The sequence below is a fragment of the Muntiacus reevesi genome, chromosome 8 (genome assembly GCF_963930625.1).
Source record: "Muntiacus reevesi chromosome 8, mMunRee1.1, whole genome shotgun sequence".
NCBI lineage: Eukaryota > Metazoa > Chordata > Mammalia > Artiodactyla > Cervidae > Muntiacus > Muntiacus reevesi.
This window is the reverse complement of record NC_089256.1, coordinates 43,135,397-43,153,307: the sequence shown is the minus strand read 5'-3', so window position 1 is coordinate 43,153,307 and position 17,911 is coordinate 43,135,397. Positions and strand designations below refer to the sequence as shown.

Below are 17,911 nucleotides of genomic sequence, written 5' to 3'. Positions count from 1 at the left end.
AAAGACTCCACACTCCCAATGCAGGGGGCTGGGTTCAATCCCTGGTGTGGGAAATATATCCCACATGTCACAATTAAGAGTTCACATGCCAAAACTGAGACTCAGCACGGTGAAATAAATAAATAAAAATAATTATGTTTTAAAGAATGAAACTTTCCATCATTCAAGACTATGGAGCGTGGCCCCGTGAATCATGCTCAGATACCCTCTTCCTGCATGCACCACTTCAACCAAAGTGTAGCCACAGATGAATACCCAAAAGGACAGAGAGAAAGAGACATAGACAATCTCAAATGTAAAAATAATACCTCCATGAACAAGAACAGAACTGCAAAATGGTTCTGGGTTTCAGGTCTGGGAGAAGGCAATGTTTGTTAGAATTCAGGTTTGTGGGGTTTGAGGGGTCCAAAGTGCTCTGTCAGGTGTCGGGAAGACCCATCTGTAGCCAGCAATGGAGAGAAGGACTCCCCAGCTCGAGAAAGGAAACTAAAAACAACACACACAGAAACTCTACTGGGGCAACGGCTTTATTGAGGAAGATGAGATAGAAAGACAAAGCCTCACTAACAGAAGCTGAAACAACCCCGACTCTCTGAAGGAGAGAGGGCAAAGATGGGAGCTCGGGAAGGAAGACACAGAGACGAAGAGAGACTGAAAATTAAAATGAAACTAATCTATTGTGTTAGAAGTCAAGGTAATAGTTATTTTTGGAGCAGTTGTGATTAAGATGGGACACGGGGAATGGGTTTTAAGAAACTGGTGATGTTTTCTTTCTTGATCTGGATGATCACTCTAAAAACTCATTAATATGTGTATTAATTCTGTGTACTTTTCTGTATATATGTTGTACTTCAATAACAAATTTATTTTTTAAAAAGCTTGCAAACAAATATATAAAGAAATCAAACATTTACAAAGATTGTCAATGAGTGAATCATTGATTCATTCCAGGTGAAATAAAGTTTAAAAAATTGTTGACAAAGGCTTAAAGTGAGTAAGCTGAGATTATATACAAGGATAAACATAAAGACAGAGCATAAGAAATTATAAAAACTAATTAGAAATTGGAAGTGAAAAGGTCATTGAAATAAAAATATAATCAGTACACTACTGTCTAGTACAGAAGAAGTAAAAGAAGTTTTTTAATATGAAAGTGCAGTTAAAAAGTACAGGCAACACATGGAGAAGCTCCAACATTTATCTAGTGGCTGTTCTCTAAGTGAAGAGGATGGGAAAAGAAGCTGTGCTGCAAATAATTTTCTGTAACTAAAAAAAGATATGATTTCTCTAATCAAAAGTTATACTCAGGGTAATAAGCAAGATAAAAAATAAATGCACCTATACTAGACAGGTGATAGTGAAACTGCAGAACATTATGTATAACAGATATTCTTAAAAATTCCCAGACAAATGCATTGGAAAACTTAACAGCAATGAGAAATATAATTTCCTGAAACTGAACCAGAAAGAAATAAAAATCCTAATAAACCTATTAGAACAACAACAAAAAAATTGAATTGGTAATCAAGAGTCTTCTCTCACCATAAAATGTGCTAGAGCCGGATGGTTTTATTTGAAAACTCCATCAAACCTATAAATCATAAATAACCTTTATGTTATATTTGGTTTGCCAAAAGTTCATTTGGAATTTTCTGTAGGCTAGAATAGAAAAACCTGAAAGAACTTTTTGGCCAACCCAATATAAAACTGTTTCATAGAACAAACTTATTTCCTGCAGTTATAATCATCTTGGAAAAGGAAATGGCAACCCACTCCAGTATTCTTGCCTGGAAAATCTCATGGAGAGAGGAGCCTGGTGGGTTACAGTCTATAGGGTTGCAAAGAGTCAGACATGACTGAAGCAACTTAGTAGCAGCACCATCAAGACCAAAGAAGGGCAATAAAAGAAAAGAAAATGATAGATAATTTTCCTTTATGAACAATTATACAAAATAATAAATATATGCAAGAATTAAAATAAATGTTAGCAAATAAAATTCAACATCATATTTAAAAATACCCCATGGGAATAGGAAAAAAAATACCCCATGCCCAAAAGATTTGCCCCTGGTGATCTTCATTTAAATCCATAGAGTTTAGAAGAAAATATGAAAGATTATAAGAAGATTGCTTAAACAAGACACCAGAGACACAAACTGTAATAAGAAATAAAAATTAAGACAATAATGTAATACTCTTTTCCTATGAGATTGACAATTTGAAAAACATCTGATAACATTAATACAAAGTGTTGGTGGAGAGAGGGGGAAACAAACATGCCCACATACTAATCAACAGTTATAACTTCCTTACAAGGCAGTTTTTCTCACATTCATCAAAAATGTATAAGACATATATCCTCTTAGATCTAGTGTATAGGATATAAACAGTCACTTCACAATACAAGATATATGATCACTTTATACACACACACACACACACACACACACACTCACACACACAAATACATGACTGAGTTACGAAAAAAGCACACATAAAACTGGCTTCCCTGGTGGCTCAGATGGTGAAGAACCCGCCTGCAATGCAGGGGATCTGGGTTCTATCTCTGGGTCGGGAAGATCCCCTGGAGAAGGAACTGTATTCTTGCTTGGAGAATCCCATAGACAGCCTGGCAGGCTACAGTCCATAGGGTTGCAAAGAGTCAGACATGACTGAGTGATTAACACACACACACATACTCACACATAAAACTAAGTAGACCTTTTCAACATCATCCACTGAGTCAGGGAAGGGGTAAGCAGTACTGCAAGGGTGGTATCAATCATGGAAGCTTTCCTGGAAGATGTGAAGAGCAGAAAAGGTAGTATGAGCAACTGCAGGCAGAAGGCAGACAGACATGTTGTAAAGCTGGGGAATGAGAATTAAACAAATGTCTTGTGGAGGGGACAGAAAAGCAGTCGGCTGTTGGGGGCAGGGGAAAGGGAGCTTTCTAAGGGTGATGCCACTGCTGGTCAGAGAAGGGGATCTTCACTCTTCCCGGACTGTCTACGCCATAGGAGAGTTTAGATTTGCTATATTAAGCAAGGGAGAGTGGTGGGTGGGGTTTTCACAACGGAGGGAAATTGTGCTAAAGGTTGCAGGTCATCTGTGACTTAACAGATTATCATAGTCATACCAGGAGGGATGACAAACCTGAACTTGAGTTGGGTCAGCAAGATTAGAAAAAACCTCTAACAATCTCAATGACAAAACCGTTGTTAGTTTGGAAAATTTTGATTTTAAAATTAAATACATCTTGGAACAGTGACTATGTATAGTGTGAAAATGAATCATATTTTGGAGTTAATTTTGCATTTATTTCCTTAAACTCTTCTTGTCTTGTGCAAGGTGAAAAGGAATAATGTAGATTTTAGAAAAATGAGTAAAACAGCTAGAAGAAGTTTAGTTTTTATGACTTAAGGAAGTGCCATCATTCCCCTTATGATTGAAAGTTTTTTTCTCCCTCTTTTAAATTCATCTCAGGAGAGGACTTACAGGGGACCTTCCAAAGGTTAGTGCTGTATAAATAGATGGCGTGAAAAAAACAGAATTATTGACTGAAAGAAGTTTCACCCAAGAAACGGCCCCCAACTTACCTGTACTTCCAACACTGAGCCACAAAAGGAGACCCCACAACCAGAAGCATCTCTCCCAGAAGTCTGGGGGCATCACTGAGCTGGAAGTCTCAGAGCTGGGGTAGAACCGACCCCTAATGACAAAGAGATCGCATAACCCAGCCTCTCACCAAACACCCACTTGGGTCTGACTAATCATTAACTGGCCTCATGACCTGTAAAAGAAAACTCTCCCTCTTTGTTTAACTTACCCAGTTTTTCTGTTTCTTCTCAATGAAAACAGTTTTGTTTTTTTTTTTTAAGGCAGGGGACATTGAAACACATTGTCCTTCCTCTCTGAACCAAACATCATCAGGAAACAATTTCCTGCACCTCTCCCACTTCCCATTATAAAATGTTAGTAAAACCCAAGGCAGAAGTCTTTCATCTCTAAGCAATCACAAACCCTCATTGTCCTGGAGTCATCTGTGGATATGTTTATTCCCCTAGAAGGACTCTGAACAGCTTGAGGGCAAAGACCTTCTGTTTTCATTTTTCAGTCCCCAGTGCCCAGCACAGAGCTGAGTCAACAATATGTGTTTAGTGTACATTTACCAGGAAGAATGAAAGAAGATGAAACTGGCCTCTTGAGAGTACTATCCTTAATAGAATCTTGAGGCTACAAATAAGTCCAACCTCTAAGAAGGGATGTTCAGCTTCTTGAATTCACAGATAAAGGAACCAAGACATAGAGAACGAAAACGACCTATGGAGAGGAGACGGTGCTGCTGGAAGTGGCAGAGCTGGCCTGCAACCAGGGTGTTTCCAGTGCACCGCTTGGCCTCTTCATTCAAAGGAGCAGCAGAAACCACAGAGTGCTCGCTCCGGACAGCTCAGGGAAAGGGAGAGGCATGGTACTTGCCCAGCACTCGTGGAATTGCAGCACGCTGGTGTGAGGCTGAGAACCCGCCAACAGAGCAGCATGGAACGTTCTGGACCACAGTTCTGTGAAGGGACTACCATCTACAGCTTCAGGGCACAGAGGGCTTATACCCTGCACGAGCTCACGCAGAGTTGGGGTTTGAAGCAGGACAAGCTAGCACCAGAGGCCATGCCCTGAACCTCTGCACCAACAGTCTGTGCCAGGGCCACCCAAGACGGGGTGCCAGCCTTCGCCTCCCCTCATGTGTGTGATCCCACTGCTCGGGCGCTGCAACCATCAGGAAGGAGAGCGGCAGCAGACAGGGCACTACTGGTGTCAGAGACCCAGCCAGGTGTAGAGCTCCAGGTCCTCAGAGAAAAGAAGCCAGGGTGGGACTAGCTGTGTGAGAGGTTTATCGGGGCTAACATTGTGAAGACTAGAAGATGGCAGCGAGGACCTTGAGACCCTGCAGGTGATGGAGGGCTGGCATCTGTGAAGAAAGAGGGCTGCACAGGAAGTCCGGGAATACCGCCGGTTCCTAGAATGTCCTGGCCAAAGCCATGAGGAAGCCTCAGCTGAAGTCTCAGGCTAAATAGCAGCCCGTCTCTAATGAGAAGGAGCTGTGTTAGCAGCCCCGCCTGGCTCAGTCACTAGCTGGGGACGGTCTCTGCACAAAGACGAGAGGAGATTCAGAAGGGCAGCAACTGGGACCATGAATCAGTCCAGTTCCCCAGAGCAGGAGACGGAGGACGGCACTCCTGTGGACACCCCAGCACGATCAGAGCTGGCTCACCAGGTCAGAGGTTCCAATTACTCCATCAGCACAGCTGATGTGCAGAGAGCACCCTCCCTTCACACTCATCATCTGGTCCAGTGCTCTCCATGTGCAGTTGCTCAGAATCACCCAGGGGACCGAGGGCAGACTGCTGGGCCCAACCCAGACACGCTGACTGAGAATCTCTGGGGCTGTGCCCAGGACTCTGCAGTTCTCGTGCCAGTCTTCTGTGAGTTCTTACCAAGGCCGTCTCCATGTGACCAGTGAGGAAACAAATGCTCACAGAGACCAGTGGCCGAGGAAGTATTGTTTCAGGGCGCCAAGAAAGCGGGGTACCCCTGGAAAGTGAAGTGACATGTTTTAGAAGGTGAGGATAGAGATTTTTCTACAGGAGACACTGGTGGGGACCAGCTTATAATCAGTGTATATGATCCATCTCCCCCAGGGACAATATCAGCCTTCAGAGGGCAAAATTATGGTCTCTTTTGTTCCTTAAGGTGTCCCCAAGCACCTGGCACAGCGCCTGCCACTCAGCCAGTGCTCAGTATTTGCTAAGGGGGGTGGGGAGGGATGGTACTCTGCAGGGGTTGCTCATTTAGAGAAGGGCAGTGGGAAGGGGCCTGATCTTGAGACCATATAGAGGCCCCCCCATCCTAGAATGGAATTGGATGGTTTTACTTGCCTAGAATCTGGGAACATGGGGAGGCAAATGAGAGATGGAGGATGCCAGGTTCAATATCCAGCGCTCATTGCTCAGGCTCCCTGCTGTGTGCTTGCTACCTAGACATTGCCGGGCACATAGAAGGTGCTCATTAAACGCTTGTTTTGAGAGAAAGAGAGGGGAGGAAGGGATGGGGGGTGGAAGGGAAGAGAGAAAGAGAGGAAATTATAGGCTTCAACCCCTGGAATCCACGAAATCCCTTCCAGCCTTTTCTGCCTGCCTGTTCCCAACTCAGACTCCCAGCTTCCTCATCTTCCTTCAGGATCCCAGGCCTTCAGTTTAGGGGTGGGGTTGGAAGTGGGGGGAATATAAACTAACATACTAATATAAAATACATTTTATTAATTTAATTAATAAACTTAATTAATTCTGGGCCTCACCTGATTATGACTACAAAACGAGGTCACAATTTTTTCAAGTGTGGTTTTTAATAGTTCTACATGCGTATGAATTTTTTTTTAAATTAAGAAGTACAAAAGCACAATGCGAATCTCAAACCCACTACTCACTTCCCTTTTGACGTCACCTCACAGTTGGAAGAAGGTGAAGACAGGGCATCAGATGCTGCCACCAACATCTCACTCCTGGGTTTCATTCTGGCTTTGACTAAGGAAACACTTTCTAATTATAGCAAACAATTAGGGTGTAGTAGGACTGAAGACAAGCAGACCTGGGTTTAAGCCCCAGCTCCATCTCATCGCTTAGCAACTTTCTTCCTGCTCTTGTCTTTCCTTCCCCAAAGGAAGCTCGCACCAACTCCATAGGTGTCAGTTTCCTCAAACCCAAACCCCAAGGATGAGAAAATGATGGCAAGACTGCCTCCTCTATGGTGTCTGGATGACCGCTGGTCCTTAATTTGACCCCATTCCTTGAGGAGGTGATCCATGGGGATGACTGACTGAAATCACGCTCCCAGGAGCTCTGGCTGTTTTACAAAGATACACATTAACTTGCCCTGCAGGGGTGGAGACAGAAGAGGAAATGGAGAATATTTCATTCTCCATTGAGAATGGAGAATATTTCATTCTCCATTGAGAATGGAGAATAGTGGTTGAAGAAGCCCAGAGATGGAGACCAATGCTAATTTTGCAGATTAAAAAGTACATATTGCCAAGACTTCTAGATAACATCTAGCCATCAGGTAAAAAAGCAAGTGAAGTGCCATCATTTAGCAGGTCAAAAAATACCATTAATCCCTGTAACGTTACTCATGATCTTTTCTGTTTTCCAGGACACATATATTAACTTGATTAGCATGAGAAGTTCATACTGTGGTTCAGGTCATCTTCTCAATTTATTCTAACATTATGCATATAATTAAGTCTGTTATCTCTTTCCTCTGTTCATTCTGGTTCTTCCTTTTCTCTCTTTCTCTCTCTCTCCCTCTCACACACACACACAAACACACACACCAACATTCACAGGTTGGGCGAGAAGGCAGAACTCAGGTATGGGTGGGCGGAGGCAGAGGTGATGGGTGTGACAGTTTTCTCTTCCAACTGCTTCTATTTTCTCAGAGAAATAGGAAGCAAAGCTGTCAACTCAGAGTCAAGTTTGGAGAGGAGGTTTTGAGAAAAAGGAATATGAAAGTCTGACCTCATTCTGAATTGTGCCTGCTGTGAAGAGTGAGAATTTGCAGAGCAAATAGAACAGGCTCTTAGAGAGATGCTCGCTCTTGTCTCCAATTGCAGCTGAAGTGCGACTAGAAAACAAAAAATGCTAAGTCATCACCCTTTTCCTCTGCCGTGACCCCCTTCCCCACATGCACATATTTCCACTACCACATTCTAAGGAGACTGGAAGGACAAATCCCTGAGGACTTAATGGGAGGCAGCTAAACTGCTCTAGGAAACCTCCCTTCCCCACTTCCCTCTGCAGGAAATCAGCAGTTTGAAGGAGAAATCACGAGAATCCTAAGTTCTACGGGTTTCCCCTTCCTTCCTGAAAGGGAAGGAAGGCGGTGCTCTGCTTCACAACAAGCTGAGTGAGGGGGTCTACTGGCTGAGAGTGAGGGGGACCACATGAAGGTGTCAGCGGCAGCTGCTTCTGAGTCGGCAGTGTGCTGGGCAACCTCCCTGGCCTTCAGATCTGTCCTATTGGAGAGTGATAGGTGGAGTGTAGAGAGCAGCACGGGGCGGTGGGTGGGGGGGGCGGGCGCGCGACACAGCCTGCACCCCTCTGGTGTGACCAGGAAGGATGAGGAGAACCTTGAAGAGAGAAACTGACTCTTCTCCCTCAGGGTTCCCCTGGTGAGGGTGGTCTAGGGCAACACTGGAGACAGACAGGGAACCCCGGAAGAGGAAGGCGAGGAAAGAGAATGGCATCCATGTCCCCTTTTCTTCTCTAAGCCCTTTGGGCTTGGGACTGACTGTCGTGGGGAGGAAGGAGGACATGACTTTAAAGTTTTAGAATTGATCAAACTGGGTGGGGCTTCCTACTTCTGGGTATACATCCAAAGGAAATGAAAACAGGGTATCAAAGAGGCATCTGTGCCCCATGTTCACTGCAGCTTTATTCATAATAGTCAAGATATGGAAACAAGTATCTGTCAATTGATGAATGGATAAAGAAGATGTAGTACATACATACAATAGAATACTATTCGGCTATGAGAAAGAAGGAAATCCTGATGTTTGCGACAGTATCAATGGACCTTAGGGCATCATGCTAACTAAAATAAACCAGAGAGAGGATGATAAATATTACATGATATCACATATATGTGGAATCTTAAAAAAAAGTCTAATCCATATTAATAGAAACAAAGAGTAGAAAAGTGGTTGCCAGGGGCTGGTTAGGGGGCAGTGGTGGTGAGGGGAAAAAAGGGAGGTTGGTCAAAGGGTATAAACTTTCAGCTATGAGATGAATCAGGTCTGAAGATCTGATGTAAAACATGGTGAACATGGTTGATAATACTATACTGTTAAATTGAAATTTACTAGGAGAGTAGAACTTAAATGTTCTCACCAAAAAAAGGTAAACATGTAAGGGGATGGATATGCTCATTAACGAGATGAAGGGAAACCTTTCACCGCGTATATGTATATTAAGTCACCACAATGTACACTTTAAATATCTTACAATTTTACATTCATTCATATCTCGGTAAAGCTTAAATTAAAAAAAATCTGGACTGGGATGGGGACTGGATTGGATTTTTAATACCCTTCACTACCCACCTCTTCACACAAAACTAAAAAGATGACACTAAGGAGCAGGAAAAGCAGCTTATACGAAGGCAGCAGCTGGAGAAAAAGAAAATCATTCCATGTTTGCTTCCACTAAATTCAGACCATTCACCAAACCAGTTATAAAGGTAAAACAGATCATGCCTCAGAATCCACTGGCTAAAATGCTCTTCTTCCCTTTTCTCTATCACAAGGTTTAAGCATCTCAGTTTTGCCGCTTGGTCAGTGCTAACTGAACTCTAGTGCTCCACCTTAAAACTGCAGGCAGGGGACTTCCCTGGTGGTCCAGTGGCTAAGACTCTGCTCCCAATGCAGGGGGCCTGGGTTTGATCCCTGGTCAGGGAACAGCTCCCATATGCCACAACTAAGAGTTTGCATGCCACAACCAAAGATCCCACAGGCTGCAAGACCTGGTGCAGCCAAATAAATAAATAAATACTGCAAGCTCTCCTGATTACTGGTAAAAGAAACCCCAGAAAGACACAGAAAAAATGTTTCCTTTTTTCCTACAGCTGCAGAAAAGTACACACTATTCTGTACTATACTGTCACTTTTTATCAAGTGGGAAACTGAAAAACAGTCATAAAAGTCTCCATCTTAATCTTCTGTTCAAGAATCCTGTGTAAATATGTATTTACTAACTGTTTTCTATTATTCTAAAACTATCTTCAAAATATTTCTACAGAGGAGTCTTCTTGTGCACCTGGATTTAAGACACCTGCATTTAAGAGGTTATTACCATGTTCTGTGAATGGTAAATTCCCACCCCTAAAAGTCTGCAATTTCTTATTGTCCTGCTGAAGAATCTATGTACTAGTTTGGTTATTTAAAACACACATGTTTTCTGAAATATATAAATACATACGAGAGCTTTTGGAACCAGAAAGAGCTTTGGCATTTTCTTATCCCTTTACATAAAAAAGAATGATCAATCTGACGCCTTTGCTGCAGTCCTGCTCCAGATACAGAGGTGAGATTCTGTCTCACTGAAGTCAGCACATAGGCCTGGTTAAAGCCTCAAAGCCTCCATCTCTCTCAGGCCAGCACAGGTCACTCCTGACAGTCATGAAGTAGAGGGCATCTGAAACACAAGAGTCAGTGCATGCTCAAAACATTCACATCAAAACCAACCGATGAACCTCCACAGTAAACACTGAATGTCTCCAACAGGCTAGACAGGAAGACCATAAAGAGGGAAAGACACAAGCCCTCACAAGGAGCCTCAGAGGGCCCCCTGAAGATCCACAGTCACCACACAACATGCTCAGTATGGTGACAGAGCTGGATACAGAAGTCTGTGGGTGTTCTGAAGAGAGAGGGCCAAGAGCATGAACAGTCAGAGTGGGTTTTCATCAAGGAGATGCTACCTGAGCTGGAACTTGAAGGTGAAACAGAAGGAAGAGCACCCAGAAGTGAAGAAGCAGGGGATAAGTATTCATTGTACATGATTAGACGTGCAGTATGATCAACTTGTTATGTATTTGTAAAGATCTCTCTGGAGGGAAATGCGGAAGGCAGTACTGGAATTAGAGGCACCAGACAGGAGGCTAATAAACAACATTCATTTAATATATATCGATGAAGCATCTCTTGTGTGCCTGGCACCATGCTAGATTCTGTCTAGAGGAGAATAAAGACTGTCAAATAGGTGACAATGAGCTGGCACCACGTCAAGTGCCATACCTAGGAAATTAGGGGGTGCAGTTATTAATAGGGGCAGAATCTCTTCAGACAAATAGTTTGTAATGCAGAAATCCAGCTGAAAAACTGTGGTGCCATAAGGTAAAAGAATGACAGATCTGAAGGATATTCAGGATGAAAAACCACCTAGCAGATACTGGGGGGACCCCCACATACACACTTCACTGTTCATGCACCCTACAGCCTGCCACTGCAAACATCTCTGAGTCTTGACCTGAAGACACTCATGTTTGGCTTAGAGGCAGGCCAGGAAGCACCAGAGAGTTACCCCTGGGAGTGGTCCTCCACCAACATCAAATGGAAAATGGTGAGACAACTCTGAGTGCCTTACGCAACGGACCCAGATGTACTGCATCTCAAGTGCCTCCAGTGGGAACCTGCTCATCAACACCTTGTCCTGGCTCCTCTCCCTTCCCTGTCTCACTTCCCCATTCTCCTAACAGTCCTTCCTGGAATCACCTCCCAAGTAAACTACTTGCACTAAGATCTTTGTCTTAGAATCCACTTTTAGGAACCCAACCTGAAACAAACAGAAAAAAAAAAACTTAGTGAAAGATTAGATGGTAAAAATGGAAACCCAAATATGAGGCTGTAAGATTTCTAATTTGGGAGATGCTGATCCCATTAACTGAGAAATAGACTCTTCAGGATAGGAAGAGGGGTACATTTGAGGCAGGGGCTGGTGAAGACAGGATAAGTTTGGAAATACTGAGCTTCAGGTGCCCAAGGGACTGTTACCTCAAAATTCCCTGAGTATAAGGTTAAGACTCTTGACTTTGAAAAAAGTGAAACAGTAGAAAAGGGACTACACAAGAGGAGAAACCACCAGAAATGAATGTCACTTCTCCCTAGGGTAATTACCTAAGAGAATACAAAGCCCTAGCTGTCTCTTCCAACCGGTTTCTGTATTCTAGCTTCTCGTAGTTGGAGGGACTCACTCCTTTAAAACCATACATCACTCCCCACCAACAGCCAGCAATGGCAGCGGTAGAATCACTGTCTCCACCGTGGAAAAATGCTCGGTGGGCAAGCTCCTTCCAGGAGTCTCCTGCAGCCAGGATGGCATCGTAGGCAATCATGGGGGCATCGTGTCCACTGCTGCCGCCCCAGCCAGAGTAGCTCACAGAAGTGTAGAACTGATCCCTTTCCTTCACATCAAAGGGCTTGGGGAAGGTAGGGGCTGATTTGCCATCCCAAATTCCTCTGAGTTTTAGGTACTTTTCCCATTGGTCTTGGAAGTAAGACCTGTAGGGAGAAAAAAAGATACAGTCAATTGAAAAATTGAAGTCAAAAGCCATCAGGAAAGGTACCATAAAGAAATGTGAACAGGGAGAGTTCCAACATGACTTCAACCTCTAGTACTGATATGATATGATACAAAAAATAAAAATGAATGTTAAGTGACCTTCATTCAATACATTTTTGCTAAGGAGTGATATAAATAAGGTATCGATATCTGTTGCTATTAATGCATAAAAAAGATATACAGCAAGTTAAAGGTGAGAAATGTAGGCTTGCTTTCCCTGAGTTGAGAATTAGGTCAAGTGTCAACTTTCAGGGTAAACTTTATTTATTTGGCCTGTCATCATATATTTTATTGTTTTATACTACTTTCTTAACAAAATTGTACATATTTAAGGTGTACGACATGATGATTTGATATACATATGCATAATGAAATGATCACTACCATCAACCTAATAAACGCATCAGCTCCTTATATAGCTACTTTTTTTTTTTTAAGAGGGAACTTCAGAATATCATGACCGTGGATGATTTCAGTAGAAAGCCTCTGGACATTTTTATTCTAAGAAAGGCAATGTGATGTGAATTCAAAAAAGGGGAAGATGTGGTCTTACCACTTATTAATTAGCTGGTGGAAAAACCTATCTTTAGGTCATTTTAACCAAGGCTTTCACAATATTATTTGTTTGTCAAGACAACACTGAAAAAACAAGTTCCAGGAAATAATCAGGAAAGTTCATCTCAGTAAAGAATAGCCACAGGGACTTTTCCCTGGCGGTCCAGTGGTTAAGACACTGCTCTTTCACTGCAGAGGGCACGGGTTCAATCCCTGGGTGGGGAATGAAGATCCCACATGCTGTGTGGCATGGCCAGGAAAAAAAAAAGAGAAAAGGAAGAGCCACAAAACTCTGGAGAACAGGATCCCTACACATCAGGGAAGCAGGGCAGCCGCCCTACTCACTGAGGTCTTCACTTGGCTCCTTGCTGGCCATCACTGCTGGGACTGTATTTAGAATCCTTAGCAGGAGGGTGGGGAGGGGGCTGGATGCAGTGGATGATGAAATTTGATGGGAGACCCATGATGCTTGCTAAAAATCTGAGTTTTAGGCATACACATGCAAGCATGTGTGCACACAGACTCAACCATTTTCTAGCAGAAGTGTGCACCTGCAAACTCACCAGTGTTGAAGATTCTGCTCCACAAAGTAGCCTGATTGGACAATGTACTTTTTAGCTTCCGGAAGTATCTCTATCAGTCCTCTTCCCCACTGCTGGGGAGGCTTGCCATTCACAGCATAGGCTGTAAAAAGAGCAGACACAAGGGCTCCCAGGTAGCCTGTGGGATGGTGGTGGGTCATCCGGCCGCTCTCGATGCTCACCTGGATCAGTGTGTCCAGCTGACTGCTGTGAGGGAAACGGAGACCAATGCACATGGCCCTCATGGCAGCTCCGCAGCCACCCTCGTGAATGTTAAAGGGAATCCTCCAGCCCTCGGCTTTGTCTGGCTCCAGCAGCATGGCGTTCTGCAATGAGGCGCCCCCTGGGAAGAGTCAGGTAGAGAATGGGGTCAGGGTAACCAAAGCAAAGGCCCAGCAGGAGGAGAGAACCAAGCCCTGCCTCCAACTTTGGATGGAAAGGGAAAGCCAAAATGTGTGGTGATGAAGGCCCCCAACTCCAAACCCCGAGTCAGCACTGTGCCTTACTTACACTAGCGTACTTAAACGCTGCTGGGTTTGTGAGAGGGGCTTTTAATCAGGAAATGCTATGAGCTGAACTGTTTGATGATGAGCTGAATTGTATTCCCCAAAATTCATATGATGAAGAGCTGATCCCTAGAACTTCGGAATGTGACTGTATTTGGAGATGGGCCTTTTACAGAGGTGATGAATTTAAAATGAGAGTGTTAGGACGGGCCCTGATTCAGTCTAATCAGTGTCCTAACAAGAAGAGGAAACTGGGACACACAAAAAAGACACCAGGAATGTATGCTCTGAGAGGGCACAGCATGATCTACAAGCCAAAGAGTAACGACTCTTTCAGAAGAAATGAAACCAACACCCTGATCTCAGGCTTCCAGCTTCCCAAACAGTGAGAAAATGATAGCTGTTGTTTAAGCCCAGCCAATCTGTGGTATTTTGTTATGGCAGGTCAAGCTAACTAATACAAGAGCCAGGGAAAAGGTGGTTCACATCAGCTGTTGGCCAAGTGACTATAAAAAAATGAGCAAGAACCACTTGTGAGCAGACCTGGAACCAGAAAAAGTCTCTACAAGACCTTTTCCAGTCTTCTTTAAAAAGAAAAAAATTTTCTTCATAGATATTAAGGAAAACTTAGAAACTACGAATAAGTGAAAGGAAAATAGGAAACTATAAATACTCTTACCACCCAAATCTCTCCCAACAGATATACATACATACTCTTAATGAAAATGGGTTCATAAGATATATAGTGTTTCATAATCTACTCTGCTTCGTATACAACGTCTTTCCATATCAGTAAATACTTATTTGTGTAATTTTAAATGGGTGCAGATGTGTCACCATAATGAAATAAATGACGGAACATTTAGCTTGTTTCTATTTTTATCATAACTAAGAAAACTAATGTCCTGGGACTTCCCCTGTGGTCCAGAGGTTATGACTGCTTTGCAATGCAGGGGGCACGCGTTTGATCCCTGGTCAGCGAACTAAGGTCCCACATGCCTCAGGGTGTGGCAAAAAAAATTGATTAATTAAAAAATAAAAAACTAGTATCTTTGATATTTAAATCCCAATCAACATTTTAAATGACTTCCTTGGGTCTGTTTTAATTCTCCACCTGCCCAGGACCTCCACCGGCTGCTCTCACCTGGTGCCCGGCCATCCATGTCTCCCATGCAGTCCTGGTAATGCTTAGCAAGAAGGGAATACAAGTCAGTCAAGTCTGAGACTTCGCCAGCTTCCAGGAGTGCTTCTGCCGTGGCCAGGTGCATCACGGTGTCATCGCTGACTCTCCACCTCTCCACATCTATGGCATCCAAGCCGCCAAGCTGGGCCAGCTGCCTGTGAATTTTCTCCCCATTCTGGAGGAACTCCCACTTTCCGTTGAAGTACCCCAAGGCATCTCCAGCTGCACTCAGCACCATGGCAGCCACATACCTCTCCATCAGTGCCCCGGACATGATGAAGCTGTCTCTGGGGGAATAAAAAGACACACAGAGGATGGGGAGAAAAAAAATCAGGAAAAATAATAGCCCTATCAGCATTTTACTGGGGCTTCCCTGGTGGCTTAGTGGTAAGGAAATCCACCTATCAATGGAGGAGACAGGTTCAATCCTCGGGTCCAGAAGATCACCTGGAGGAGGAAATGGTAACCCACTCTGGCATTCTTGCCTGGGAAATCCCACGGACAGAGGAGCCGGGTGGGCTACACTCCAAAGTGTCACACAGAGTAATACATGACTGAGAGACTGAGCACACATCACATTTCACTGATTACTCACTCCCTGCAGGCACAGTATTAAGGACATATCACTTAATCATCACAACAGCTCTATGGGGAATGGAATAAGCCATTTTGTTGTGTTGTTGTTGTTCAGTCACTAAGCTAAGTCGTGTCCAAGTCTTTTTCAGCCTGGACTAGCTCGCCAGGCTCCTCTGTCTGTGGGACATCCCAGGCAAGATTAGAACTTGGTCTTGTCTTGTCAAGTTAGGCAAGACTAACTAGGACCCTATCTTTGCCTCTCTGTGAGTGGCAAGCCCATTAAATTCCGCAAATCAACCATTTTCTCTTTTTGGTTGAATTTGGCCTTGGAATGCATCCCTCCTTTCCGTAAATGTTAACTTTCCACTGGTATCAATGTTTGCAAAGCATCTGCATCTTCAGTCTCATCAGAGGGCCTGGATTATAGTCTGCACGCCAGAGATAAGAAAACTGGGGCCCAGAGAGGGTAACTTCACGCAAGCAACAGATGGAGGCACTGGGGCTTACTGAGTTACTGATCATGCTGAATTTCCTGGCACAAAAACGGTACTTGTAAAAAAATTGACTTACATATTTTAATGTTTATAAATGATGCTCAGGAACTGGAGTTCTGGGCTAACAGTCCTGGCTCTGCCCAGAATCAGGTGTGTGATGGTGGACAAGCTACCTCCTTCCAGGACCTCAATTTTCCCATAGTAAATTGTATTGGCGGGAGGTGTGCAGGGGGGGGGCGGTTAGTGAGGAGCTATAGATGCAACCTGGGCTCTCGTCCTGCTCTGAGAGCTTCAGGGACCAAGCTTAGTTCTAGAATTCTGAGGACGGATCTTTAATCCCCTGTACCCTCTTCTAAAGGGGCTTCCCTTGTAGCTCAGTTGGTAAAGAATCCGCCTACAATGCAGGAGACCCAGGTTAGATCCCTGGGTCGGGAAGATCCCCTGGAGAAGCAAATGGCAACCCACTCCAGTATTGTTGCCTGGAGAAACTCATGGACTGTAGCCTGCCAGGCTCCTCTGTCCAAGGAATCGCATGAGTCGGACACGCCTTAGCGACTAAACCACCACCGCCCTCTTCTGAAGTCCTCAGCTTCCTGTCTGTAATTCCTCCTGACTCCACCCGAATGTGTTTCTGTGGGTTTCGAGTGAGACTGGGGGTGGTGGGCGATGACCACCTCACTCTGTAAGAAATTTTCTTTTGAGTTTTTACACCGTGCTCTGGCCTCCCGCTTTCCAGAACGCTGTCATTCTTTATACGCTTAACTTTTAGAGTTGACAGTCTCGTCCCCCAAAACGGAGATGTGGGCAGCCGATTCACGGCAGTCTTCTGCGGTTTTTTTTTTTTTTTTTTTTTTTGAGGGGGGGAGGGTACAGGCGAGTGGGGAACAGGTTCAGCCCCGACTGGGGTGGGGGTGGCCCCTAGGTCACCGCGGGAGAGGGGCGCGAGGGACGGGACGGGATGCGGGCGCGGAGGGTGGGGAAGGAAGGGCGGGCGGGACCGGTCGCCGCGGGAGAGGCGGGCGGGTGTGGGGGCCGAGCGCGGGGAGGGGTACCTGGTGGCCGGGAGGGGTGTCACGCTCGTGAGCCCAGCGCGGGGCCGGGAAGTCAGGGTGCGAGGAGGCCCAGCGCGGACCCCGGCGCGAGCCGAGAGCTGAGCACCCAGCCGGGTAGAGCGCCGCGTCCGCGGATCGCGCTCAGGTTCCACAGACCCGGGCCGGGGCCCGGCGCTTGCAGTTGCTCGAGCGTCAGCTGCCGCCTTCGTCAGCAGCCCCCTCGGCTCGGGAGGGCGCCGCGGAGCACGCACGACGGGAAATGGCGCCATTCCGCCACCAACGTCTCACCCCCACCCCCACCCCCGCGAGACTGTCGAGGACCCAGGAGTGGCCCCGGCGTGAAGCCTCGGCCTTTCCTCCAGTCCAGCTCCCCTGGACAGTGAATAGTGTGTGGCCCCGATCTCGGAAAACGGTGCTGATTGCGTCAGTGGCCTTTGTCACAGTTCTGGGCCTATAAAATGGGGCCATAATAGTACCGACCTCTTTAGGGTGGTTGGTAGGATTAATTTTAACTCTTGTCATTTATTTGGTCGCAGAATAGAATATTTTCATGCTGATAATAAATAAAAGCAAAGGAAAACCAAGATTCTTTTTGCCTGAATAAATTCTTGAAAAGAATTAGAAACACTATCTGCTGGTATTCTATGCAGATATTCTAAACACTATATGCAGTATTCTGCAGACTCTTCTGGATGCTTATCTTTCTTGCTACAGACATTAAACACCTGTTGTTTACCAGGTGGATGCTAGGCCCTAACACAACCCTGCTCTCATAAAGTGGACCCACGCAAGGGATC

General features: G+C 44.8%; 2 protein-coding genes across 4 annotated transcripts in view; both read right to left on the bottom strand.

Moving 5' to 3' along the window:
* Positions 1–4,021, bottom strand: part of PLA1A (phospholipase A1 member A) — a 40,779-nt gene extending 36,758 nt beyond the window's left edge. Inside the window, exons 1-2 of one of the 3 annotated variants that reach the window (XM_065943465.1) lie at positions 3,597–3,728; positions 2,704–2,796 (exon numbers count right to left, since the gene is read on the bottom strand). In XM_065943465.1, coding sequence (XP_065799537.1) covers positions 2,704–2,707 — 4 coding nt within the window. In that variant the 5' untranslated portion in view covers positions 2,708–2,796; positions 3,597–3,728. Of the gene's footprint in view, positions 1–2,703; positions 2,797–3,596 lie in introns of all 3 variants that reach the window. The other 2 variants (XM_065943464.1, XM_065943462.1) reach the window with 2 other exon arrangements.
* A 2,273-nt stretch (positions 4,022–6,294) lies between these two features.
* Positions 6,295–17,500, bottom strand: ADPRH (ADP-ribosylarginine hydrolase). The gene is made up of 5 exons (XM_065942769.1): positions 17,115–17,500; positions 14,954–15,279; positions 13,286–13,646; positions 11,723–12,106; positions 6,295–10,241 (listed from the first exon to the last, which is right to left on the bottom strand). The coding sequence occupies exons 1-5, from the start codon at positions 17,381–17,383 to the stop codon at positions 10,211–10,213; spliced, it is 1,371 nt and encodes a 456-aa protein (XP_065798841.1). The 5' UTR covers positions 17,384–17,500; the 3' UTR covers positions 6,295–10,210.
* Positions 17,501–17,911: the final 411 nt, after the last annotated feature.